The following is a 27,619-nucleotide window of genomic DNA, read 5'->3' as shown; positions in this document are numbered from 1 at the left end:
TAGTCCACCCCCTGTAATGCAGGAATTTTTGAGCCGAACGCGGGACTCGAACCCACGTCCCTGAAGCTCGTCGCTTTGTGAAAGGAGGCGGGGCCGGCTTCCCAGAAGGGGCGCTTTTCCTCATCGCCGCGCCAATTGGTCGTCCGCCTTGTCTGTCAAGCCGGGAGGCGGTTTAAGAAACGCCGTCTCTCAGCAACGGAGGGCGGGCGCGGAAGCCGACCCCGCCTCTTCCCCTCGGGAAGCCCCTCCCCCGGCTCTCCTTCCTCTTTCCCCCGCCCTCCCCCGATGTGACGTCAGCCCGCCGCCGTAGCCGCGTGACGCTATATCCCGGGCGAGGCGGGCGGGGCCGGTTTGAACGGCGAGCGACTGAGGTAACGGGCTCTGAGGGCGCGGAGACCCCTCCCTCCGTCCGTCCGTCCGTTGGGGGCGGCTGAGGAGAAAGGGAGGGCGGCGGCGGCTGCCGGCTCGGCTGGGCCTGGCGAGGCGAGTCTGAGGCGGGCCGGGCCCCGCCCTCCTGGCTCCGGCCGCCCGCCAAAGGCCGCGTCTGGCGCCGGGTGGGGGTGGGGTGGGGGATAGAACCTTCCGCGTGCTATTTGCATATGCAGATGCGTGCGGTTTTTATGCAAATGGGGCAGCGCTGCTTTTCGGTCTCTGTGCGCGGAAGAGGCGCCGAGCTCCGCCCGCCTGTCGGTGCGTGGCTGGGGGGGGGGGGAGCAGCTGCCGAGGGAGCCCCGGGGGGGGACTCGCCGGCTCCCATCGCCATGATGGGGATGAGGGGGCAGGTGTGGGTCCTGCCCCGTCTAGAGGACCTCTGGGCTCCCCGCACTTGAGAGGATAGGTCAGTTGCGGAAATGTCGGGGACCCCCCTGGCGAGGAACGGGGGGGGCACTTGCCCAGCAAAGCCCCCCCCCACTCTGTACCCCTCCTTGCAAGGGTCCCACCCCGTCCCTTTCGCTCAGCCTTGGCCTAGTTTGCTCCTCCAAGCTTCTCTCTCTGCTCCTGAGAAGAGCACACAGCTACTGATTTTGGGCCCCCGTTCAAGGCTTGTTCCCTCCCACTCATGGGGAACAATTCGCATGCCTGCCAGGGGGGCTTGGGGGTGTCTGGCCACTTCCCCTGTGAGAAGGAAAAGGGAACCGTAGCACCGGCGCTCCTGCATGGACTCCCGGAGGTGTTTCTGGGAAACACTTCCCCCACCAGGATGCCTCCTGAAGCAGCAATGCCACATTTTTAATCTGGAAAGCAGGGCTCACCCAGGGCTATGTAACTGGATCCTTAGGTTGGGGGTGCTCTCCTGTTCATAAAATAGATACGCATCTGTGATAAGATAGCATGACTGATGCTTCCATGTACAGTCATACCTCATGTTACGTTTGCTTCCTGGTTCTTTCAGATTATGTCCCGCAGCGACCCGGAAGTACCGGAAAGGGTTACTTCCGGGTTTCACCACTCGCGCATGTGCAGACACACAAAGTGATGTCACGAGCATGCGCAGAAGCGGCGAATCACAACCTGCGCATGCACAGGTGCGCCGCTGCAGGTTGCGCTCGCTCTTTTCATGTTGCAAATGGGCCTCCGGAACGGATCCCGTTCGCAACCAGAGGTACCACTGTAATCCCTGCCATTGTAGTGAATGCAGCCTCCTTATATGGCCTGCTAAACCAAAGTGACTGGCTAGGCCCTTAGAGTTCATTGCCAGTATTAGGAGGATGTCTGCAAAATTTCATTAGTGTAAAAACACCTTGCCATTTAATTTTGGGTGAAATGTGAGCAAACAGTTAATGCCCTCTTCTGAAACAGCTGCTTCAGACTTCATATTGGGCATAAAAATGTACCAGTGGGCTGCATTTTGACATCTCTTCTTCCTCCAGTGTTCAGAATCTACCACTAAACTTTCCTGTTACATGTATTTGCCTAAAATGAATCACCTCATCTTCCTTGAAGACCCAGTGCATTCATTCAGCCTTTCCTAATCTCTCTCTGCCTCTTCATTTACTTATTTATTCAACTCTGTGTTCTTCTTAAATCTCATCTCTACTCTTTTATCTATTTTGTGGAAAGAGAATGAGCATTATTGGTAAAAGAGAATGTTTCTGAGCCAGTTGTTAAATTGAATGGGTTACAGTACTCTTCCCTGCAGTGGATCGTTATGCCTATTGCAGTATATTTCCTGGTACAATAAAGTAAGTTTACTTGCTGTGCCTGAGTGTGAGTACAGCATTTGCATCCAGCTATGTATAAATATAGTCTCATCATATTACTCAGACAGTAGATTTCTGATAAATAACCAGACTGTCTCCAGTAAACGTCTTACTAAGGAGGTGGCCTATACCCAACAGATGTGACTGTGCTCTTGATGTCTGGAAAAGGCTTCCTTGGAGCATGAGATGTGCAGGTGCTGGTTCACTAGCCTGTGTATAAACGAAATCCCTTCTTGGTTATTTCCCCTTGCAGAAAATGGCCGTTAATGTGTATTCCACTTCGGTGACAAGCGATAACTTGAGTCGACATGACATGCTCGCCTGGATCAATGAGTCCTTACAATTGAACTTGACAAAGATAGAGCAGCTTTGCTCAGGTAAGAAAAGTGCTGAGAGCGGAGGAACTTGCTGCTTGAGGTTTCCAAAGCATTACTATTTTCCTTTGAAAAATCAGTGGTGGGTGCTAGAAGGCTGTTTTGGTGGGTTTCTGCTTTGCTTGCCTTGTCTTAACTGCTTCTCATTTTGAGTTCAGAATAAATTTCCACCGCCAAGTGAGTACAAATGTTTTTGTGCCTTTCTGTGTAGGGTGTGGCATGCTTGTTTGAACCATCTGCTTTTAATATGTATGCTCTTCTACAGGTACATTCAGCTTCTTATCCCTTGCTTGTGGCATAGAAGGGTTTTTGTGCTAGATGCTATAGAGCCCTCCAGGTGTTGCTGAACTACAACTCTCTTCAAGCCTAGCAAGCGTGGTCAGTGGCTGGGAATGATGGGAGATGTAGTTTCAGCAGCATCTGGAAGCCCAAAGGTTCCTCATACCTGCCATACAGCCAGTCGTGCCTTGATTTTCAGCATGGTCTGCACCTTAGTTTCCAAATGCATAAAGTCTTTACTGCAAAAGTGATGCATCATTTACTGAACAGAAGCAGGAGCCCAAGTCACATTGATCTTATTGGAAGAATAAATTTTCTTTGCTGATCGGAATCTGCGTCCCACAGCAGTGCTGAGGAAGGAAGATTCCAATAAGCAAACAAAGTTTCTTTTTTTGCAGACGAGATCTACGGGGCTTTAAGGCACACACCAGGCAGAGTAGAGACCCTGATATCCTGCTTAGCCTGATTTCTGTGCTTAGCCTGATTTGGTGCTGAGTCTACTCTTTAAGTGTGTGCCTTAAAGACATGAGGTGTGTGCCTTGAACCTGCATAACTAAAGAGCAAAGCCATGGCCTTGCAGATTGTGCAGGCATAAAGCAGCTTTTACTGCAAAGTAAAGCCCTTTACTCTGCAATGCCAGCTGAGAGGAGGCAAGGGCTTATGCCTTGATATTGCGGGCAGGCAGGAAATGGCCATTTACTTTGCAGTAAAGTGCCGCTTCCTGCCTGCCGGGTCAGCAGGGCAGTGCATTCTCTATATAGTACAGGGTGAAAAATTTCTAAACCTTTATCATGTTCTGGAGTTCATACCAGTAAGAGACAAAATATTGATATATCATCCATCTCTAGCAGAGATGTAGCCAGTGGAACAGTCTGAACCCATCTGGGCTCCACACCTGAATTCCAACGTGGGCCACCTCTGTTTAAGGGAATTTCTAAGCTTTGCAGAAGATAAAACTAGGTTCTGTTTTTGCAAATCCTATATTAATCCCTATGGAAGGTTGCCCGGTGTTAGCAATGCTTGCACAAGACTTCTGCACTGTGGATAAACCTTAAAGGAGATGAATCCATAGTGATGGCAGCAGAGCTTCTGTGTTGCAAAGCTGCTTGTTTGTTTTGTTTTTGTTTTTAATGTTAAACTGAGTTTGTGGACTTGTAATGTACAGTCCAAGTAGGAAAAGCAAAGGGAGAGTGAAGCATATCTTAGTGCAGACACAGTAATTGTTGAAGATCTTGGAGGGCTTTCAAGTCACATCTGAATTAGGAACTACACAGTGCAGGCAGTGATGGTCATTGTGAAAAATTGATTGATGGAAAAGGAGGGTGTAAAGAATAGGATAAGTGAATACATGGCCGGGCAAATGTACTGAGAGGGTTAATACATAACCTTTATTACCTGCAATGGGGAGCAGTGCTCCCCTCATTCATGGCTACATGTGTGCAGTTGAGGGGGTACTGATGATGAGCTCAGAGTGAAGAATTGCTGCTAAGATAGAAATTCTGCTTTGACAAAGTGGAAAAATAAAGTGTTGTGTTAATTTTGGAGTAGTCAACTTGATGGCTGCCACAGAACAAAAGTGATTGAGGAAGCAATAGGATCAAGATGCAAGGAAATGGGAACTGAGGAATTCTCATTCTTGAAGGTTAACAGTCATTGAGTAATCACAATAAAATCTTCTAGATTCATCAGGGTGATCGGAAACACCTTTGTTATGCTTGAGGAGAACTAGACTTTGAGAGATGTTGTTCTTAATGGTTATTTGCAGTTTGTTTTAACTACCATTCTGTACTGTCTGAATCAAACTGGTCAGTCACAGTGATTTCCTCACTGTACCACCTGTGGAGCTTTGTTAACACACACACACAAAAAAAAATGCAGCAAGTGAAGTGATTTTTCAGATGCCATGAGTAAGCGTAACATAACAGTCATGCATAACAATTACCTCATGTTGTGATTCCATTGAATTTGTTTTAAACTCCTGAAGTATTTTGCTTTTGGGGAAGGCTGACATCCTTATGAGAATGCGGAAGGGCAGCTATGCTTTGTCTATCATTTTATCTGTGCACAACTTGGAGAATTCTTTTTCATTCAAGCCGCTTATAAATAAATTTCCTTGTGTAGGTAATATTCCATGTGGAATGTGCCCACTCTGTTTAGGTACAGGGAATGTTACAGTCTGGGATGCTAAAGTTCCGTGCCACCTTCCTGCAGAAGATGTCTGCTTTTTCTTTTGTGGTATCTGTTCTCTTAGAATCTGTGACTGACTATGATCATGGGTTTGATTTAAGTGTTAAGGTGTTGGGAGAAGTGGAAATGTTGGCACCTGCATATTCCACAGTAACAGGTTCTCAGCAATGAGGTAGCTGTTCAGTAGCAATATTGCAGGCTTATAGCACCACCTTTACTTAGCATGTGTTGAATAAGGGCTGTTGCTTGGACATGTCCCAGTTTGTGGGGAGCAGCTGAATGCCAATGAAAATAAGGCAGGGGCCAGCAAACTTTTTCAGCAGGGGCCTGTCCACTGTCCTTCAGACCTTGTGGGGGGCTGGACTATATTTTTTGGGGGGAAATGAACAAATTCCTATGCCCCACAAATAACCCAGAGATGCATTTTAAATAAAAGCACACATTCTACTCATGTAAAAACATGCTGATTCCCAGATCGTCTGCAGGCCGGATTTAGAAGGCGATTGGGCTGGATCCAGCCCCTGGGCCTTAGTTTGCCTACCCATGTAATAGGGTATATCTATCCCTGAACGAAGGGTGGTTGTCTTATTGTGACAGTAGCATGGGTTGAGGAAAGGCGCCTCTTGCTAAAGCAAGCAAAGAGACAAAATTATTGTCACAGCTTGGAAGTGTTTGTCCATAATGCCATGCAGTGTGTTGACTAGTGACTTTTCAGTGGTCTGGTTTTGCTAACCAGGAACTGTAAAGGCGGTAGAACTCATGATCTCCCCTGTCTTATTTGTTGAATTGGGTGGGAGATGGGGGAATGGATTTTTTTTGCAAAACTTAAAACTTTGTTAACAAAAGTGACTGCTCTAAAGGTTTGCAATCCCAGAGACAGCTGTAGTGCATGTCTGGTTCAATTTTTCACAAGTGTGCCTGTTTTTATTTATCTTTTCAGGTGCTGCTTATTGTCAGTTTATGGATATGCTGTTCCCTGGTTCTGTAACACTGAAGAAAGTAAAATTCCAGGCAAAGTTGGAACACGAATACATCCAAAACTACAAGGTCCTACAAGCAGGTTTTAAACGAATGGGTGTTGACAAAGTAAGCTCTTTTGTCTTGGAATGCACTTGCTTTGAATCACCTTTATGGAAAAATGCAGTTTTCAGGGTGCTGGCTTAAAATATTCCTTTTCTTTTACAGTCTTGGTGTTGCTTTTGTCCTAAATTGCTGATCTTTTCTACTTATTCTTGGTAGCTGCCACTCATCAGGCAGTGTTCACTTGCTCAGTTTCTCATTAAAAGTTGATAAATCAGGGGTTCTGTCACCTAACTGTATTGGTCAGCCTAAACTGGGTGCATTTCTTCAGATAATGCTGAATGCCATCTGCAGTCAACTAACCATATCTTGTTCTCAGTTGCAGTTCTTGTCTTTTAAAGCTATTTCCTTGATTTGTACAAAAAGATCTATAAATACAATAGTCATTGTTGAATTAAAACTCTAAGAGCACTGAATTAATGGAAAATTCCAAGAAGCAGCAGAATTACATTTCCCTGGACTACTATGCATGAACTAATAATTCATAGTCTTCTATAGAAGGGCAGAACATCCAAACTCTCCCTTTTTGCAACTTGTCAGACAAGTGCAAAAACACTTGTCAGCCTACAACAGCAAAACTGCCTCCTCTTGTCTTGAAGGTATCCTTGTCATAGTGTAGATTTAAGCGAAAGATCCCTGTGTGACTTGCCTGGAAGCGGTTGCTTTCCCTAAGTGGGAACCAGCCTTTGAGGCTACTTGCATGAAGCAAACATTCATGCAAGAGAGAGGGAAGGTGGTGGAGGGAAAGGAGGCTCTTTGGCTTCTGCCTATTTTTTGGTTGTAAAATATGCTTCCCTCCACCAACCCAGCACACACATGGCTTCCAAAACTGTGTGTAAGAACAGATGCATTTTGATGCCCCACAGGAGGAAATTGGTGGGAGAAAAGAGCACTTTGTAGCAGAGAAATGTGGGGGGGGGGGAGCACCTTCCTCTAAGCTGCTTTTCCTTAGGGGGGAAAAATTAGCTGTTGAGCTTTCACTAGGGCATGTGTGATATGCCAAGTAGGCCCTTTTTGTACTGATGAAAATAGCAATGGAAGACTGCTGGCTTCCCCATGAGGGCTGTGGATAGTTTGCACCATCTCAGCCCACTACCAAAGGCTAAATGGTTCAATTTTCTAAAGGTTTCTGGCACTTTTCCTTTTGTATCAGTTATGCAGAACATGGAAGGCTGTGCGCCAACCAACTTTGAAATGATTTGTGGCCTCAGGAGAAAATTCCAAATCCCCGTTCCTACCTCACTCTGTAAAAATCTGTGTTAACATTGTACTGTGTTTTTCCAGACATACACATAAACTATACCAGTATACATGCGGAAAAGTAGCTTTGGGGAACATCTGGCCCACAGGCCTAATTAGACCCACCAGGCCGTTTGGGGCCAGCCTTGCCCACCTGTCCGCTACGTGATGTCATATGGTGATTGAATTTGGTTCTTTACCCTGTTGTGCTGCTTTCAGCCGCAGTTGGATTCACTTGGGGCTAGACAGGGAAGAGGTGCAGAGACCTCTGTGGTGGGGAAAGAATAAGAGGTGGAGGAGAGTGCAGAGAGACTGTGGCTGACGGTGGTGGAGAGCAAGGCAGATTGAGTTTAATCATAATTTAAAATTGCATTACAGTGGAACCTCGGGTTGCGAACGTGATCCGTGCGGGAGGCACGTTCGCAGCCCGCAGCGCCACGTCTGTGCACGTGTGGGCCACGATTTGGTGCTTCTGTGCATGCGCAAAGCGTGATTACCAAAACCCAGAAGTAACCCATTCCGGTACTTCCGGGTTCGGCGCGGTGCGCAGCCCGAAAACGCATAACCTGAAGCGTCTGTAACCCGAGGTACCACTGTATTTTAAATTATCACTTTAAAATTACCAATTGCAGAAAAATTGCAGAATAGCATATTCAAACATGTACAGTGTGTATTGAAGACTGCAGGTAAGAGGCTGACAGGGCCAGAAGAACATCAGACACAATTGTTGCATCACAATTTTAAAACTCTGAATGGGAGAGAATATTATAAAACCCGGCTTTCCTTGTTGTAACATTATTTTGATATCATTCCCGTGCTTGCTTCCTCATTGGTGTTCTGCATGCACTCCAGAGTTTATTGGAATATGACCTCTGTGCAGAAAACCTTGGGCCTACCTATTCTCCCCTGGCTCAAGTTTCTGGAGGAATCTCTTGAACTGGAGCCGGCAAGTTCTGTCCACTCATCTCAGAAACATCTTGAGTGTTTTGTTTTTCTCATTGGACTAAATATACTCCTCTCTTCCCTCAGATAATTCCTGTGGACAAATTAGTGAAAGGAAAATTCCAGGATAATTTTGAATTTGTTCAGTGGTTCAAAAAATTCTTTGATGCAAACTACGATGGGAAAGACTATGACCCTGTGGCAGCTCGGCAAGGCCAGGAGACGGCACCAGCCCCTGCTCTTGTCGTACCCCTGCTCAACAAACCCAAAAAGAATCTTAGCTCTACTGGCACAGGTAAGGCAAGCTCTTGACAAATCTGTCTGACCAGGCCAGCTTTGGGGTTCAGGGCTCTCATAATCGGATGCCCTCTCGTTGTGTGCTGGGTGAGGGGCTTGCGGGATCCAGATTCTCTGGCTGCTTTTGCCCAGAGGCTGCTAGCAAGGAACCTGAGGATTGGGGGGCAGCCTGGAGAGGAAGTCTCTGTTGGAGGCAGAGACTCACTGTTGTGTGCTGTGTCTCCTCATGCCTCTTGTGCCAGTATGAATACATCGCATGAGCATCCACGTGCCATCCAGGTTCACATCTGGAGTTATGCTTAGCACTGAGAGGTGGTGCAGAGTTGTGCTTGTGTGAAGATGTATTCACACTCTGGCGCTTGCACAGCCCTTTTAATGTATGCCTGCAAGTCATTGTTGAAATCCAGGCTGTTGTTGAAACTTGTCGCTTCCTATATTTCACAAGGGTGTGCCTGTCTCCAGACAGGAAACAAACGCCCTTTGCTTGAGACTGCCCTTTAATCCTGCTCCTCCCCAGCAGGAAGGGGATTGCCTTATGTCTTACCTGTGACCAGGTGCTCCTAATCTGGTGGTATACTGTGTAATTCAGTTCAGCGTATAACAGCTAGAAATGCTTTCCTTTTGTAGATCACAGTTTTGTGGGAACTCAAGAACTGAAGGCAGCAAGAGTAGAGCGCCCTGCTTCCTTACAAAAAGCGGTTGTAAAGCCTGTGTTCGGTACTTAGCATTTCACAGGGAGGTGGCATTCTTTGAGGCTATAGGATTAAGGTGCTTTCCTGCACACGGGATGGTACACTTTGGGTGCTGTTTCACTCTAGTTGGCTACTATGTAGAGCACAGGTGTGTGGAATGGGCATTTTGGAACTGCAGCTAATACCCTTCTGTGTTGCAGCTCCAGCGAGGCCCATGGTTGCGCAGAGAACAACAGTGGCTAATAAAACTGGACCTGCGATGGTTAAAAAGGCTCCTGGAGGAATTGGGGAAGAAGAGTCTGCTGAACTGATCCAGCAGGTGGGCTTCCAGCAAGTAGGCTGCACTGATCAGCCGAGGCTCACGGCATGGGTGGTCTTGACTCTCAAATGCACTGCAATGTATTATCACAAAGTAACATGATTGTGGGAAAGATACCTTGGAGTTTTCTGTGCTGATCATGTCTTTGTAATGGAGATGTGACATTGGGCCTGATTGAGCTAAGTGGTTGCGCTCGTAGAAGCCAGCACAAGTACTGCTAGTGCAACAGGACTCCCCTCCCCTTTGCCTCCACCCCCATGCGCTCCCCAAATCTTCTTGGGAGGATCAGGAAACCCCCCCAGAATAGCACATGGGGGGAGAAGTAAGATTGTTCTACCTGACAAGCAAAAATGCCTTAGTGTGACATTGAATTCCACCCATAATCTACATTCATGAGGTATAGACTCCAAATGTGTAGCGGAAGAGAGTTGTTGGCAGTGGTTATGTTGCCCAAATTGGTCTTGGTAAGTAGAACCACATGATTTGGTGACTGCTCTGGCCGCGTTACAGATGTTGCTTTGGGACTGGACCTTGGTGAAGTTGTTTCCACGCCATTCTTACCACAAGAGTTGTGCTGAAAACTGCTGCTTAAAGTGCCCACCCATTACACTGCACACCATTGGTTCATCTAACTTAAGAGGAGTACAGTGTTGCTTAAAACCTCAAAACATACAAAGTTGTCTCTTACAGTTACCCACCCACAAAAATCGCTTGCATTTTATTGGTAGAGCAACATTTCAATGCAATTCTATACACATCTACTTGGTAACAAGCCCTATTGAGTTTAATGAGACTTAAGATTGCAGCCTTAAATGTGCAAGCCCCCCCCCCCTTTGTTCCTTCTTGGGCACAAGCATTTTCTCTGTAAGAAGCACTGTGAATTGTTCTTTGGCAGATCAATGTATTAAAGATGACTGTGGAAGATTTGGAGAAGGAAAGAGACTTCTACTTTGGAAAACTGAGGAACATTGAGCTGATCTGTCAGGAGAATGAAGGAGAGAGTGACCCTGTTCTTCAAAGGATTGTGGAGATTCTTTATGCCACGGATGTAAGTATCTGGTGAATGCTTCCCCCAATTTCTGGCTTAGACATTCCAGATTATGCCTATGCTTGCTCCTACAGCAGCGTTTGGGACACAGTTTAGTTAGGAAGATCCCTCCTGTGCAAACTCCTCAACCACTCAGAAGTATTCTTGTACAGCTTTCACTGGTTTCAGTGGGGGTTATTTAACTATTATTTTAAAATAATAATATACCACTTTCCTTTTAAAAACCACAAAGTGGTATACAGCACAGTACAAAAATTACAACACCAACACCTAAACAATAACCATGTAGATACTAAAACCCAAACAGACAGACTGGTGTTAATTGTTAGCAATGACTTGGAAATAAATGAGCTTTCAGCAGGTGCTAAAATACTATTCATATGAGCGCACAGCATAACTCAGAAAGGTGATGGTTTCATGGAGTGGGCGCCACAACAGAAAAGGTGCCCTTTTCACCCACTTTACAAAAAAGGCAAATTGGCAAATGCAAAATGTGCAGACTTTGCAGGGAAGCTTATGTAAGTCTCTTCTTGTGTAGAACCAAAAGCCGGCCGCTCATTAAGGATTCACTGTGTTGTCAGTTTGCAGTACAATGGTATACACGTCTTCCCAGGCTAGGCTCTGTTTTAGGGTTGGCACTGGGGAAAAATAGGACTCTTGTGCCATTAGCAACTGTGTGGCAGGCAGAAATTCAGTAGGTTAAACCTCTTTGAGTATGCAGTTTTGAGGAAAGACCTACCAGCACAATACTCTCTCTAATTTTATGTTGCACCATGGCAGCCATTTTGTGACTGGTGCCCACAGTGCACTTAAAAAATCTCAGTGTGCCCACTGGTTTAGAAAGGTTGGCAACCCCTGTTCTAAGGGAAGGTGGCATCCTGCCTTTGCCCCCTGTTGCTTGCTGATTAATGCAGTGGTCTCTGCATCTCTGTTTTCCCTTTCAGGAAGGTTTTGTCATACCAGATGAAGGAGCGCCACCAGAGGATCAAGAGGAGTATTAGTGGTCCACCGACTGTACCAGCAGAGCAGCAATAGCAGAATTCAGAAATCAGCTTTCCCCAATCATGTGCTTAAAATACTCCATTTTATTCTTTTCATAAGTAAAAAGTACCTCTTGAAGTGCACTTTGCATAAGTTTTAATACTTCCCCCCCTCCAATGGGTTTAATTTGAGAGCTCTTTTCTCACTTTTGTAGCAGAGCAGTATTAACATCTAGTTGGTGTAATTTGGAAGCAAGGGGTTGAATATTTGGAGTTTGCAGAGTTGCTTGGTTGCTGGTAAGGCACTGATTTGTGGAGAGTTTGCTGTACTGTTTTTCTTTTCTTTTTGTGGGCTGTGGGGAGTATGTAGTGGAGCAATTTCAGGATTGACTTTTTCGCAGGAAGGTTGAGCAAATATGAAATGTGTTCTGCAATTAAAGAGATGCCTTAAGGGGGCTTAAAATGTGCTTCCAGATGCCAAATTGAAGTAATGTGATGAGAGATTTTGTGTGTTCTATATTGGGGTTTGAGCATCTGGCTTTCTTGTTTTGGAAGGACTTGCTTGGCGCCTCAAGTCAGTAAGGGCTCCGTAAGGGGTAATTAGAACAGCCCAATATCTATTCAGAGCTGCCCTCCTGATCACTGACTGTCGTAAGGGGGAAAGACTTTACTGTATGTAGCCTGTTGCAAGACTAGAATGCGTAAGATACGGATGTGCTTGAAGGCCTCTCGGTTTTGCTGTACTGTGGCCAGTGGCATGTGGTGTCTTCCAAACCAAAAAGGCTATCCCTTTTGAAACTCTTCACGTAATTCGCAGTCTGGATCCACTCCCCTCCCTCACCCACCACCTGCTTTTGTGTCTCTGGTCCATTGAATTTTGTGGGTCCTATTCCTCTCTGCGCCCCCTTCCTCCTCCTCCTCTTCCAAGCCTGCTGACTAAACTGTATTGATTTGGGTAGTTTTGTTTTGCAGTGCTGCACTGAGGCCAGTCTTGATCTCCAGACTGTCTCTCTGTTTGTGTGTCCCCTCCTTGAGTTAGCCTCCCAACGTTTAAGCCTTTGCCAGTGCTCCTGACGGCTGGCAAAGAACACTGATTGGTGTGCATTCAATAGGAAATCCAATATTGCAGAAAATATAGCGCTCAGATGAGTCTTGATTACAGTATTTCATGCTTGACCCTGTCCCTCTTACGTGGAGCAAATCCCGCCCACCTACCCCCCTGTCGATTGCTGCTCTTTGGGGAGGGCCCTCTTGAGATCTTGCCCACAGCCACAGCTAAGACTGAGCCTCTGGGCTTGGTGTGCTCTTGTTCATTTGCTTCCCGTGGTTATGTGTTCTAAATGTGTGTAGAAAGCAAAGCATTTTATGGTAACTGTTGTGTAGTGCATGAATCCCTATTGAAATTCAGAGGAAGACCCAAATTCATCAAATGCCAAAAAAAGCAAGCCATTATTTAAAACATCAGAGGTGCTATTTCTCTTGTGGCCTTCTAGATACTTCGTGCCCTAAACCATATTCCACCCAGACTCCTCTTGACAGGGTTTTTTTCTACTTTTAAACAGTTTCTAAATAAAGTTCTGTTATTTCAAGAATGCAACTGTCTGCTGGAGTGTCATGTTCTTGTGGGTCTGGTTCTGTTCTGGGCCCTCAAAGATCCCAGTTCCTTTGCTTGGAAGTTGCCCAGCATCAGATTGCTACTAAGGGCACCACACTGCAACCCTGTGGACACAATTTGTACCAATTTTGTGAAAGAACGTTTTGAGGATGAGCTTCAGCGTGTTCCTCCCGATATCCCTTGCTAGCAATAGGATTGTTCAACAAAAGTTGCTGTGACTCTGTGTGCTTGCTCTGTGGCGGCTTGCTGCCCAAAAAACACCGGGTTACCTTATTACTCATGTAGATAGTTCTGTCTGTATGTTGCCAGTGTCTTTGACAAGCAGTCTCATGTAGAGGCAGTTGCTTGCTGTGATGTCTTATCACATGTTAAACTTTTTGAGTGCCTGCACAGATGGGCAATGGAGGCTGCTTGTTCCGCAAGACAACTCTTCATTTATAACTGCCCAAGATACCTTCTCTGGTTCTGAAGACTACTATAAGAGTAACAGCTCTTTGCAAATGATACGTAGCGATCCACTGAAGTTTGCTGGGGGTTTTAAAATGACACACCAAATCTTTTTGCTGTTTGGCTTCCTGCACACGTGAAGGAAAATGTATTGTCTGCAAGGTATTGATGCTCTGATAGTAGGAAGCTCCACCTAGTTCATACCTATCTCACAAGGACAACATTATTCTTTTGGCTGTGTTTGTGCCACAGGGTTGTCTTTGCTGAAGGGGGGTGGAGGGAGAGAGGCAGGTGGCTCAGTTTACCTGGTGAACTGTGACAATCTTAGTTGCTCTTCTAGAGATGGTGCCTTTATGGCATCGTACAGTTGATGTTTGCTGTGTCTTCACCAGAATAAAATACCTAATCTGGCATGTAGCAGCTTCACGTGTAGAACTCCCACTTTCTGGCCAGAGAAGTGTTGAGATTTTAATGAGTTGCGTATAATATGTAAGAAGTCTTCATTGTGTCATCTGGAACAAGAACTGCCACAACCTCTCCTCCCAAAATGATAGTAAATCTGCTCTTCTGGTACAGTACCTGATGCAAAGTCCTCTCCTGAAAGGATCCTTTCATTTGGAGAAAAATAAAAATGCAAGCAAGCCTGCCTTAATCTTGGCCTTTTTTGAAGACACGTGGAAGGCAGACTAAATAGAACAACCAAAAACTAAGACATGGACCTGTTTGTACCCCACAGTGTACATCTGGTCTTGCAAGTGGGCTTGCAGGATAGCTTTTCTTAACTCTTGTTGTTCAGTCTTGTCAACCTTCTTACTTGCAATGACAATTCTTACTGTAACTGTTCCAAGACTAAAATAAAACTACAAGCATTTCAATTAAAATATTGTCTTCACAGAATCGTGATTTCTCTGGCTGGGTAAAGATTTGTTTGAAACTTGCAGTGTTCAAAGCAGTTTACAGATCGTTGCCCATACAACCCTGAAGTAGGTTGTAAATGTTTCCACTATAGAAATGGAGAGAATTTGGCCATGAGATGCCCATCCTGTTCCCAGTGGCAGAAAGCTAACAGCCAAGTCATGGCCCTTCCTAATGCCAGAGACTTGAGAATTGGCTCAAAGGTACTCACTTGCTACCATGATACCCAGTGATTAAATGTAATCTCCCTAAACTAACAGGGCATTAGCCAGTTCCCTTTCCCCAGCTTTCAAATGGACACAGTACTATTGAACTAGAACACACTTTCTTGAGAGTAAGCCTCCTAGACCACAGTGGAACATGCATAGCCTTTTTTTTCTTGCAGCTTGCTATTCTCCTCCCACTTGTTTTGGCTATCTAGGATTGACACACCTCCATTTAAGAGAGTGAAATGAAGGCACTGCATAAAAATGCAGTGCTTTTAGAATTGAAGCCCAGTGCTGGAGAAAAACCCATGCAATAATAGCCTCTGGGAATGTGACATGCCTCCCTATTTTGGTCTGCAACCCACCCTCTTCCTGTTGTGGCTGTGATAGTATTCAAGCTGAGGCAGCCTTCAGAGGTAAACACAATGTGGTACAGGGATGCCCTCACTTAGAGCGCAGGACATCATGAAGTTGCCCCATGAGCATCTCAGTCTGTCCCGCACATCCTGGGGGGAACAGAATGCACTTATAGAATCCTACCTATTTCGAAAGGACAGGACTCTCCCTGCTCAGATGTACACCAATAGTTGGGCTCTGTGGTCAACATCTGGACAAGCAACGTTCAAGTTTAGCTAATAATGTGGTTTGCAGTCATCCAGGGCAAAGTTATTCCAGTTGTGATTTCCTAAATGAACGCAAAGAAAAAGGGACCTGCAGTTTGGGAAGTAGGTTTTGGTTGTCCCCGTCTACGGGACGTCCACATTGCCCTGCCTAATGTGGCAAAGCCGTTTAAAGACTGGAAGAATTCATGGGGACACAAAGTCAATGTGGTGCATCACTTGAGTGTTTGACTAGGACCTGGGATAACAGGGGTGGTTGGTAGTCAACTAAGTTTTACTCAGGGTAGACCCAAAGAAATTAACAAAACCCACAAAGTTGGGTTTATTAATTTCAATAGGTCTATACTGAGCAGAAATTGAATATCACTAGAAAATGGTATTTGATAGTGGAGGTTAGAGCAAAGCCATTCTGCCTAGCGCCTCTGATAGCTACTGGAATATTTTTTGCTGTTTTCAGCAAGGCATCTAACACACACACACACCAACGCCCCCAAAACCCACCACAATATGGAACCACAATCTATACTAAAACATCTGAGCGATACTCTTGACTGTGGTTCCTCTTCTTTCTGTGTCCCTTTTATAATTTGCAAATAACACATTTTTGTGCCCCAGCTCTGATTTCACCTGCTTTCCTTTGTCATCTTGTTTTCCTGAGTGCTCCGGAAGATCATTTCCAACTGGGCTGCTGCATCTCTTCCCCTCTCCCTATGCACGCCCATATGCCCCAAATATCGCCTCCCATTTCTGTTTACCAGGAGCTACTCCTCTGAAGAAGAGACCTACACCACCTCAAATCCTCCGTTCTAAGCATAGTCTTTGGGGGGAAATTCCAGCCTGCCTTTGCCTGTTACCCCCGCACATTCCCTGTCTAACATTCTGTTAATTTACTAGTCCTTGAACTCCCACCTCCCACCCTTATCTCAAACCCAATATTTTAAGTGCATGCTTAGCAGAGAGAATTCTAGGCCCCGGCTGTCTCTTCCTGAAGTTCAGTGAAATGAGGTAATCATTCTGAAGCGTGACATCACAGTTGAGTTTATTGGCACTCAAGCAGCTGAATACTTGCAAGTTGATTGCAGAGTCCTGCAGAGGTTGGATACTAAGCAAGAGGACTGCTGAACTCTTTGCTGAAGATGGAGGGCAATAAGTATGAAGACAGCAGCACGGAGAGGCCCACAAGTTCCCTGCTGAGCACACCCCGGAAACTCAGCGTCCACCCCTCCGTGAGCTGGTGAGTGTTGGGGCAGGGCCACCGGATCTTTCCCTTAAGGTGTCTGTCTGCTCCCAACTTCCTACCTGTGCACCAAGCAGAAATGCAAATTCACATTAAATCAGAATATGCTTACGTGTTTGTTGAAAGGCTCTCCCCTCCCCTTCCAACGCCTGCCTATGTGTGCATGGAGAATGTGCTCTGTGCTTAAGAAGCCTCCCCACCCACTAGACCCGGCTGGCTGGTGGCAGTCCTAAATGTGGATTGTAGGCTCTTTGGAGGCAGGGTCCTCTCTGCTGCTTGTTTGTTACTCTCTCTGAAGCTCACTGGTAGATAATAAGGTGTCCCCGTGTATTATAGTCACTCTCTGTTTACCTGCCCTCTCTCGCTGATCGAGCTGGGATAGAATGGCTCAGGCAATCCCTGAGGTATTCTGCATCTAAATTATTCAGGGATTTATAAGACAAGGGTATTGACAAACTGGAAGGTGTGTAGAAGAGGGCAGCCAGGATGATCAAGGGTCTGGAAATCAAGCCTTGTGAGAAGCGGTTGAAGGAACTGGGTATGTTTAGCCTGGAAAAGAGGAGATATGATAAAAGGTAAAGGCACCCTTGACCATTAGGTCCAGTTGCGGACGACTCTGGGTTGCGGCGCTCATCTCGCTTTACTGGCCGAGGGAGCCGGTGTACAACTTCCGGGTCATGTGGCCAGCATGAATAAGCCGCTTCTGGCGAACCAGAGCAGTGCACGGAAACGCCGTTTACCTTTCCCACTGGAGTGGTACCTATTTATCTACTTGCACTTTGACGTGCTTTCGAACTGCTAGGTGGACAGGAACTGGGACCAAGCAATGGGAGCTCACCCCGTCGTGGGGATTCGAACCGCCGACCTTCTGATTGGCAAGCCCTAGGCTCTGTGGTTTACACCACAGCGCCATCCGCCTGGAAAAGAGGAGATATGATAGCCATCTTCAAATATCTCAAAGATTGTCACATGGAAGAGGGAGCATGCTTGTTTTCTCCTGCTCTGGAAGGTAGGACTCGAACCCATGGCTTCAAATTGCAGGAAAGGAGATTCCGGCTAGACATAAGGAAAAAACTTTCTGGCAATCAGAGCTATTTGACAGTGGAGTGGTCTCCCTCGGGAGGCTGTGAAATCTCCTTCCTTGGAGACTTTTAAGCAGAGGTTGGATGGCTATCTGCCATTGATGCTTTAGCTGAGATTCCTGCCTTGCAAGGACTTGGACTAAATGACTCTTGTGGTTCCTTCCAATTCTGCAATTCTATGATACTATCATTCTGTGAACCTGGCTTGGTAGTCGATGGGCAGTCAGGGCAGCTGCTTTAACAACGGTGCCACATGTTTCTGACCAGAAGCTCTCACTTCTGCGCCAGCTGGAGCTTCCGAACCAGGCCCAAGGGCAGCCCCACGGTGAGCACATTACAGTAGTCTAGCCTTGAGGTTACCAATGCATGGACTTCAGTGGTCAGGCTATGCCTGTCTGGGAACGGCCATAGTTGGCGAACCAAACAAAGCTGATAAAAGGCAGTCCTAGCCGAGAGGAAACTTGGGCCTCTAGCAACAAAGATGTTTCCAGGAGTACCTCTAAGCTATGCATTTGCTCCTTCAGGTAACATCAATTTCCTAAATGTGGGAATGACCCATCCAAAGAGCCTCTGGGATTCCCTTGCAGAGGGAGCAGCTGCCAGTCAGACCAGGTGATACAGTGGGCTTGATGGGCCATGGATGCTGGGCGCAGACATGATATGCGAAAGCACATGTGTGTGTGTGTCATGACACCTCATGCCTTAACTCTCTCAGCAGCAATGGCTCCTCAGTGCACCCTTTGAGTCTGACTACAGGTGAAGAAAGGCAACATTCTGCGAAACAGAGCCTGCAAAAGTCTGGCTGTAGTGTGGCATCTCTTAAAACATCTTTCATAAGCTGTTCATCTTTTTGTGTCCAGGTGTTGTTGGACTCCAGCTCCCATCAGCCCTGGCTAGCCCAGTCAGTAGTTGGGGGTTCTGGGAGTTGTAGTTCCAACAGCATGTGGAGAGCGCCATCTTGGCTACCTTACATGATTGATTGAAGGCAGCATCTTGAGTGTGTGTGTCAGGCAGAAATGAGACCCTGAGCTGCTTTGCAAGGTTGTCGCATCCTGTGCGTTCAGCCAAGCGTCTGCTAACCTGGTGCCCTCCAGATGTTGCCCAAGGGCAACTCTCATCAGTCCCAAGCCGATGCAGCTGTTCTTATGGGAGTTGTGTTGTAAACAAAAATTGCCCTTTTCCCCTTATGGGGTATCCAAGAGCCCATATAGAGTCCTTACATAGGTTCCCTATTGGTAGGAGAGAATAACAGAGGCCAACCAGAGAATATTGAGAAGCAAAGCAGCTAGTAAGCTTGGTCTTTATTGATCTGTTGCAACAGGGTGCTCCCCTCACCCGCAGGAGAGAGGAGGAACCCAGAAAAATGGCGTGCAAGGCCTTATAAAGACTTTTGAAATTCCCACCCTGTAGATCAAGACCAACCCCAGAAACATCATACATACATCACAGAAAAGGTGCTCTTAAAACAGAAATTTGAATGTTGTTTTTCTCCTGTCGTTGTTTATCTCCTGTCTGGCAGGTTATTTGATTGGATTGCCTGGGTAGCCTGGCCAGTCTTCACCCTATTCATATCTTAAATGTGCCCTTAAGACAGGATTTGTGAGGAAAGAGACAATGGGAGGTTTCCCACTTTGACCTTGCAGAGAAAACATTGGCTCAGTTTAGGAATCAAAATGGTTCCAGGTTGGTCTTCCTGTGCTGATCTATGTACATGCTTGGTTGGTACACTTATGAACATTACCATATATCTAAGACCATAAAATTCCTATCGCAGTTGCAGTCCCACAAGAGCCAGGTGAACATTGGACCCTGAGCAGCAAGCACATCCGAGATGACATAGATTCCCTGGAAAGCAGCTAAGATTTAACAAGTTAGCCCCCACCCACTGCAGGGAGGAGAGGGCTGTCGATGGCAAGCCAAAGAAACCAACAGGTGCAGCTTCTCCGATCTGCTGCACTTCCAAGCTGTGCAATGCTTCACCTGTTGAACCTCTGCCCATCAAAGACTTTGCTGAGTGCACTCGGAGGTCCGTGTAGCCTGACATTTTGTCAGGCCGCTTTGGAAAGCAGAGCCCCGAACACGGAACGAGATGCAGCCTATGGCTTAAAGAGAGAGTGGTTTATTTTCATTGCTGTGCTAAGTAAGCGTCCTATCACCGCTTATGCAATGAGACTCCCTCCTCCTCCTCCTCCTCCTCCTCCTCCTCCTGTGCCCCCCAAATCTGTTCTGGAGTTACCCCCAGATTTATGGAGGGCCTGGGTTGCTCACACATGGGGAGGAGCAGGATTGTGTGTGTGTGTATGTTTTGTTGAGTGAGTGAACAGGACACAAAATAAAGTACAGTGGACACTCGAGTTGCAAACGTGATCCATGCAGGAGGCATGTTCACAACCTGCAGCATCCGCAACCCGCAGCACTGCGTCTGCACACAGGCGGGTTGCGATCCGGCGCTTCTGCGCATGTGCAAAGTGCTGAAACCCGTTCTGGTACTTCCGGGTTTCGGCGCGCCCGTAACCCGAAAAAACTGAAGCGTCTGTAATCTGAGATATGACTGTACAGGTACCTCACTTTCCCGACATCTCTGTTGCTGAACGTTTTGGTTTCCAAACGCCAGAAACCCGGAAGTAAATGCTTCCGTTTTCAAACGCGCCTCGGAAGTCGAACGGCTTCCGCTGCGTGTACCTGTTGTTTTTCACAATTTTCACAATTGAATTAGCAGACCGCCCTTTGTGCCTCGGTTTTCGAACGTTTCTGAAGTTGGTCTGAAAGGTCTTCTGGAATGGATTACATTCAAAAACCGAGGTACCACTGTACTTATTTATTCAACATGTGGTTAAACTGTGGAACTCCCTCCCACAGGAGGCAGTGAGGGCCACAAGCCTTGATGAGGATTAGACCAATTCACAGAGGAAAGGGCTATCAATGGCTAGTGGCTGTGAAAGCTGTTTTCTTTCCTCCTCGGCTGGAGGCAGCAACGCTTTTGGATCCCCATTGCTGGAAACCACAGGAGAGGAAAGTTACTCTTGTGTTCAGATCCTGCTGGGGGTGTGTGTTTCCCTTTGGGTCCTCTTGGTTGGCCCCTGTGAGAATAGGTCGCTGGAGTAGACAGGCCGCTGTCCTGATCCAGCAGATGCTCAGAGATTGGGAGGGGTCTTTGATCAACAGAAGGGGGCAGACCATTAGCATGATCCAGTGAATGCTCTTTGTATGTTGAATTCTGGTGCTGGAGGAGACTCTTGAGAGTCCCATGGACTGCAAGAAGATCCAACCTCTCCATTCTGAAGGAAATCAGCCCTGAGTGCTCACTGGAAGGACAGATCCTGAAGCTGAGGCTCCAAGACTTTGGCCACCTCAGGAGAAGAGAAGACTTCCTGGAAAAGACCCTGATGTTGGGAAAGGTGGAGGGCACAAGGAGAAGGGGACGACAGAGGACGAGATGGTGGGACAGTGTTCTCGAAGCTACAAATATGAGTCTGACCAAACTGCGGGAGGCAGTGGAAGACAGGAGTGTTTGGCGTGCTCTGGTCCAGGGGGTCACGAAGAGGCGGACATGGCTAAACAACAACATGTAGACTGGGATGGCTCATTCGCTGGAGACACTTGCTCTCAAGGTCATGAGTTCGAGCCCCATTCTGGGCAAAAGATGCCTGCATTTGGGGTGGGGTGGGACTAGATGACCCTCGGGGTCCCTTCCAACTCTATAGTTCTATGTTTAAAAAGAGCAGGGCGAGGGATTGCACTCAAGAAACCAGGGATACAGTGAGCTGGCATAGGAAGCACTGCTTGTATCTGGAGTCTACGGAGCCTGGCTTTGCCCGCTACTCCTTCCGGCAAGAACCCAATAGTTTCAGGCTCCCTGACCCACTTAGCAGGCGGTGCCAGGGACGGAGCCCCCTCCTTTGCCATGCAGAGCTGCTGTTCGCCTGCTGAGCTTTGGCCCAATCCAAGCCGCTTGCCCTTGGGGATTGCAGTCTGCCTGGAATGCCCAAAGGAGGGGCAGGTGGATCTCAGGGGCGGGGCCTGGGAGGGGGGGACGGAACCTGGAGTTTACCGGCTTTTCAGATCCCTGGCAGAAAACAGTTTTACTGGACAGAGCAGAGCGGCAAGTGCTGCCTCGTGCTGGCGATCCTACGTCCCTGTGGGCAGTAGTGAACGCCGTTAGAAAAAAATTCAGTTTCAGATTAATCGCTGGGCACCCATAAGCATCTCCCAGAATTTTGCAGATCTGCATGGAGTGCGGCTATAGCATCTTGAACGTCCGGAGCTGAACAGAAAGGTACCACTTCCTGCTTTGTTGATGCAAGCTTGTGCACACAAATGCTTTTAAAGGTTCTTGATTTTCACGCATCTGCTTCTGCCTTCTGTTTGCTGCCTCCTCCTCTCGCGCATCTTCTGTGGAGCAGCAACGAGCTACTCCAGGCCTTGCTTTCACTGCTTGGCATACCTGCCTCTGCTTGGCATCTTGTTGTTTAGTTGTGTCCAACTCTTCGTGACCACCTGGACCAGAGCACGCCAGGCACTCCTGTCTTCCACTGCCTCCGGCAGTTTGGTCAAACTCATGCTGGTAGCTTGGACAACACTGTCCCGCCATCTCGTCCTCCGTCGTCCCCTTCTCCTTGTGCCCTCCATCTTTCCCAACAGCAGGGTCTTTTCCAGGGAGTCTTCTCTTCTCATGAGGTGGCCAAAGTCTTGGAGCCTCAGCTTCAGGATCTGTCCTTCCAGGGAGCACTCAGGGCTGATTCCCTTCAGAATGGAGAGGTTTGGTCTTCTTGCAGTCCATGGGACTCTCAAGAGTCTCCTCCAGCACCAGAATTCAAAAGCATCTATTCTTCGATGATCAGCCTTCTTTATGGTCCAGCTCTCACTTCCATACCTCACTACTGGGAAAACCATCCCTGTCCCCATTGCCATTTGCCTGCTCTCTAGCCTCCCGGCAGTCTCCCCTTTGAGACTCCCCTTGCATCTCAGGTTGCCAATTTTCTTTCCCAGCTTCCGCTCCTGTGCCTTTCACAACAGTTTTGATCAGCTGTTGTTAACAGGCAACTGTGCCAATCTCTCATGCTAACTTTAAGGAGGGTTATTTGCCATGGGATCATAATGAAACATGGATTGGTGCTTCTCTAGCAAGCTGGGAAAAGCCCCACTCGCTGATTTCTGTTGATTAAGCTGTTCTTCAAGGCACAGGAGGAGGCCTTTCTCAGGTCATTTGGCAACCCTTCCCCTCAAAATTCCCATTGTCCTAGGCACGTTTTGCAATAATGAATTTCATTAGTGCGAGCAGTTTTTGAGCTCTGGGTGCAGTACTGTGCCTAAGATTTCAGATTAAAACTGCTGAGTGGAAGGAACGGAGGACCCTTTACTGCCTCCCCACGTCCAGCTACTTTCTGAAGACTGGAGAAGAGACCCTCTTAAGAATATTAAGGGGTTAGGCAGGGAAAGGACTAGACTATGTAAAAAACATAATATTTTAGCTGCAGTTAATTCATTTTCAGCTTTGTATTCTTGTTATTAAAAAGTGCACCTAGACATTCCATCGTTGTGCCCATAACCTCGGTTTAAGGTGCCCTTTAGCTCCTAGCTAAGTGTGAGCTTCCTGGTTGAGTGACCATTCCCATTTTACAGAAGGAAGCATTGAGGCAGAGCACAAGGAACCCACCCAAGACCACTCCTTAAATCCCAGAGAAGCTGAAAGCCCACAGCCTTGAATCCATCCAAAGGAGTCGGGACCTTGACTTTCAAATACTTAAAAGTGCTCATTGGTTTTGCTCTCTTTCCAATATTTTTAGGGGAGGCCTCGAATTTGAGAAAGACCCTGCCACTCAGCAGCTTCCTCCGGCACCAGCCCCCGCTCCAGTAAGTATGAGTTGGGGAGATGTACTGTTGTTTATTTATGCATCTGTCAAAAGTCGTATGTACAGTGGCGTAGCGTGGGGGGTGCAGGGGGGGGGGCCGGCCGCACCGGGCGCAACATCTGGGGGGGGGGCGCGCTCGCCGCCTCCGGAGTCGCCGAAGAGCCTCGGGCGCAGGCTGTAGCAGAGCCCCATGTCTCACGGAACCGACGAGCTGTGCACGCGTCCGGGCTGAAGGCGTCCGGCAGGCAGCGGCTCTCAGCGCTCGACGCGGTCCCCGCGCGTCAGGGCCGCGGAGGGCGCGCCAGGCAGCCCCTCCTCACAGCCCCGCCGCCACTGCTGCTGCTGCTGTTGCATTTTCCTAGCCTCTCTGCCCTCCTCCTCCTCTGGGCAAGCGGCGTCGTTCTGGTGCTCTTGAGAGTCCCATGGACTGCAAAAAGATCAAACCTCTCCATTCTGAAGGAAATCAGCCCTGAGTGCTCACTGGAAGGACAGATCCTGAAGCTGAGGCTCCAAGACTTTGGCCGCCTCATGAGAAGAGAAGACTCCCTGGAAAAGACCCTGTTGCTGGGAAAGATGGAGGGCACAAGGGACCTCCAGAAAGGTACCGTGAGTGAGAGGGAAATACCGGATATTGCAAATCTATCGTTTGGATTGAACCAACCACCTACTGACGAGGAACAACAACTGGGTGCAGTCGGTGGGAGAAACACCTAGCAACAAAAATGTCTCTGCAACTCTTGAGTTGGAACTGTCATGGCCTTAATCATCCCCGAAAAAGGAATCAAGTGTTTCATATACTAAAGAGAGAGCACTTAGATGTTATATGTTTACAAGAAACCCACATCACCAGGATACATCGGAAACTTCTGATAAATAAGAGACTAGGATCGGAATTCGTTTCATCAGACAAGGTTAAGAAAAGAGGGGTGGTGATTTACGTCAAAGAAAAATTAGATCCGAAGTTGATATTCAAAGATGAGCAAGGAAGATACCTGGCAGTAGAAATCCAAGCTCAAGGAGAAAAGATCTTGATTGTAGGAGTTTATGCACCGAATGAGGGGAAGGCTGAGTTTTTCAAGAAGTTGCATGAGACTTTGATGAACTTTTTGGACCTTAAAATTATATTGTTGGGTGATATGAATGGAGTTGTCTCCACGAACATGGATAAGGCCCAAAGTCAAGTAGTCTCCAAGAATGGAAGATTACCTAAGACTTTCTTTGAACTGACTGACACACTGGACTTGATTGACATTTGGAGAACTAGGAATCCTCTGGAGAAGGAGGGGACCTTTTTTTCTGAAGCAAAAAAGACATGGACGAGAATTGACCAAATATGGATATCTAGCAATCTGGCATCAAGAGTTAAAAAAGCAGAAATCTGCCCGAAAACTTGTTCTGACCATAATCCAGTAAAGATGGAAATGAGATTGACAACAGCTGGAACCTTCAGATGGAGGATGAATGACACCCTATTTGGAGATGAAGAAATTTATAAAAAGGCCCAAAAAACACTTAAAGACTACTTCGAGGTAAATCTAAGATCAGACGTAGAAAAAAGAGTAATTTGGGACGCAAGTAAAGCCGTGATGCGTGGTTTCCTGATACAACAGAACTCTATAAAGAAGAAAAAGCAGAATGAGAAAAAAGAAAAAATCTGGAATTTAATAAAAGAAGGGGAAAAGAAACTTAGATCTAAACCTAAGTCCCACGAGATACTAAGAGAAATAAAGTTTTACCAAACACAATACATGGAATTGGTGAACCAAGAAATAGAATGGAAAATAAAACAGATGAAGCAAAAGACTTTTGAATCAGCAGATAAATGTGGGAAGCTACTCGCATGGCAACTGAAAAAAAGACAAAAGTTGAACACAGTGATATCGCTCGAAGTTGATGGGAAGATTATAAATAAACCAAATGAGATAAGTAATTGCTTTCAAGGTTTTTTCAAGAAACTGTATAAACAAGGGCCAAAAAATGAACAAGAGATAGAAGAATTTATTGGAAAATATGGCCTACAAAAAATATCGGAAGAAAATAAAAGGATCCTGAATGAGAAAATTACGAATCAAGAAATAGAGGGTGCCATCCAGAACATGCAACTAGGAAAATCACCAGGGCCAGACGGCTTGACTGCGAAGTACTACAAAGCATTGAAGGAATGGTTAATACAACCATTGAAAGAAGTCTGTAATCAAATTTTGGAGGGGAAAAGGGCTCCAGAATCGTGGAAAGAGGCATTCATCTCACTTATACCGAAGTCAGAACTTGAAAAACAACAAGTTAGAAACTACCGCCCTATATCACTTTTGAATGTGGATTACAAAATTTTTGCAGACATTTTAGCAAAAAGATTTAAAAAAGTGTTGTTGGAGAAGATTCATAAAGACCAAACAGGCTTTCTCCCAGGGAGACATATGTCAGATAATGTGAGGAACATTATAGATATCTTAGAACTATTGGAAACTGACATAAATAGAAAAGCTGTGTTGATATTTGTCGACGCAGAGAAAGCCTTTGATAACATCTGTTGGAGTTTTATGAAGAAGAATCTTCAAGGGATGGGGGTAGGCCAAAACTTTGAAAACGGTATAGGTGCAATATATTCTGAACAAAAAGCCAAGTTAATTGTGAATGGTGTAGTTATGGACGAAATTCCCATTGAGAAAGGGACACGACAGGGATGCCCAATTTCCCCTCTACTATTTATATCAGTACTGGAGGTTTTGTTGAATATGATTAGAGGGGACCAGCTGGTTAAAGGAATACAGGTCGGATCTAAACATTATAAGCTAAGAGCTTTTGCGGATGACCTAGTTTTGACACTGCAACAACCAGAAGCCAGTGTAAAAAGAGTTTTAGAATTAATTGAAATATTTGGTCAGGTGGCAGGTTTTAAACTGAATAAACATAAGACGAAGGTGCTGGGAAAAAACTTAACGATAGAGGAAAAAAATAGCTTCCAAAGGGAAACTGGTTTAGAAATTGTAAGTAAGGTGAAATATCTGGGGGTAAACTTAACATCTAAAAACATTAATTTATTTAAAGATAACTATGAGAAATGCTGGCTTGAAGTGAAGAAAGATTTCGATATGTGGTCTAGACTGAGACTTTCCTTGTTAGGCCGAATTGCTGTTATCAAGATGAATGTGTTGCCTAGACTGTTGTTTTTATTCCAGACATTGCAAATTTTAGACAAGATGGATTGTTTCAAGAAGTGGCAAAAAGATATATCTAGGTTTGTCTGGCAGGGCAAAAAGCCCAGAATTAAGTTTAAGATTCTGACTGATGCAAAAGATAGAGGGGGTTTTGCCCTGCCGGACTTAAGACTCTACTATGAAGCAGCAGCTTTCTGCTGGTTGAAACAATGGCTACTTCTGAAAGATACAGATATTTTGGATCTGGAAGGGTATGATAATAGTTTTGGATGGCATGCATATTTATGGTATGACAAGGTAAAAGTTCATAGAAATTTTAAAAATCATATTGTCAGGAAAGCATTGTATAATGTATGGACTAGATATAAAGATTTGTTGGAAAGTAAAACCCCCAGGTGGTTGTCACCAATGGAAGCCAAGGCGGTTAAAAAGCTTAATATGGAGTCAGATTGGCCAAAATATTGTGAAATTATAGAGTATGATGGTGAAAAGTTGAAACTACAGAGTTTTGAGAAATTAAAGCCTAAAGTCCGTGACTGGTTACATTATTACCAGATCAACGAAACTTTCAAGCAGGACAAGAAACTAGGTTTCCAGAAGGAGAGGTCAAAATTAGAAACAGAATTGCTAGAGCCCAATACTAAGAACTTGTCTAGAATGTATAATTTGCTGCTAAAATGGAATACACAGGATGAAACGGTTAAATCAGCAATGATTAAGTGGGCACAAGACATTGGACATGATATTATGTTTGCTGACTGGGAGCAGTTATGGACCACAGGCATTAAGTTTACGGCATGTACTGCCCTAAAAGAGAATATAATGAAAATGATCTATAGGTGGTACATG

General features: G+C 46.2%; 2 protein-coding genes and 2 long non-coding RNA genes across 7 annotated transcripts in view; 2 read left to right on the top strand and 2 right to left on the bottom strand.

Annotated features, from left to right (window-relative positions):
• Positions 1-27,619, bottom strand: part of LOC309345247 — a 109,160-nt gene that overhangs the window by 49,725 nt on the left and 31,816 nt on the right. The window lies entirely within an intron of this gene.
• On the top strand, positions 243-14,581 carry MAPRE1 (microtubule associated protein RP/EB family member 1). Its single transcript, XM_081868048.1, has 7 exons — positions 243-371; positions 2,455-2,578; positions 5,982-6,127; positions 8,390-8,597; positions 9,492-9,610; positions 10,506-10,658; positions 11,603-14,581. The coding sequence occupies exons 2-7, from the start codon at positions 2,458-2,460 to the stop codon at positions 11,657-11,659; spliced, it is 804 nt and encodes a 267-aa protein (XP_081724174.1). The 5' UTR covers positions 243-371; positions 2,455-2,457; the 3' UTR covers positions 11,660-14,581.
• On the bottom strand, positions 14,378-16,162 carry LOC309345189. The gene is made up of 2 exons (XR_014158074.1): positions 16,042-16,162; positions 14,378-15,506 (listed from the first exon to the last, which is right to left on the bottom strand). It is a non-coding gene; the product is annotated as an uncharacterized lncRNA (long non-coding RNA).
• Positions 16,536-27,619, top strand: part of EFCAB8 (EF-hand calcium binding domain 8) — a 65,985-nt gene continuing 54,901 nt past the window's right edge. For 3 of the 4 annotated variants that reach the window (XR_014157880.1, XM_081867517.1, XM_081867516.1), the window contains exons 1-2: positions 16,536-16,675; positions 23,547-23,613. Coding sequence is in view for 2 of the 4 variants with exons in the window: in XM_081867517.1 (XP_081723643.1) it covers positions 16,578-16,675; positions 23,547-23,613 (165 nt within the window). In the remaining 2 variants the exon portion in view is untranslated. Of the gene's footprint in view, positions 16,676-21,803; positions 22,037-23,546; positions 23,614-27,619 lie in introns of those variants that run through there. The other variant, XM_081867518.1, reaches the window with a different exon arrangement.

The sequence above is a fragment of the Podarcis erhardii genome (genome assembly GCF_964252035.2).
Source record: "Podarcis erhardii genome assembly, chromosome: 6".
In the NCBI taxonomy this organism is placed as follows: domain Eukaryota; kingdom Metazoa; phylum Chordata; class Lepidosauria; order Squamata; family Lacertidae; genus Podarcis; species Podarcis erhardii.
The sequence above is the reverse complement of the archived record's forward strand: the minus strand, read 5'-3'. Positions and strand labels throughout refer to the sequence as shown.

Bases quoted from the DNA above. Each gene is read 5' to 3' on its own strand.
- MAPRE1 (XM_081868048.1), top strand. From the start codon at position 2,458: ATGGCCGTTAATGTGTATTCCACTTCGGTGACAAGCGATAACTTGAGT. The intron at 6,128-8,389 runs GTAAGCTCTTTT...CTCTTCCCTCAG, and splicing joins AACGAATGGGTGTTGACAAA to ATAATTCCTGTGGACAAATT. The intron at 8,598-9,491 runs GTAAGGCAAGCT...TCTGTGTTGCAG, and splicing joins TCTTAGCTCTACTGGCACAG to CTCCAGCGAGGCCCATGGTT.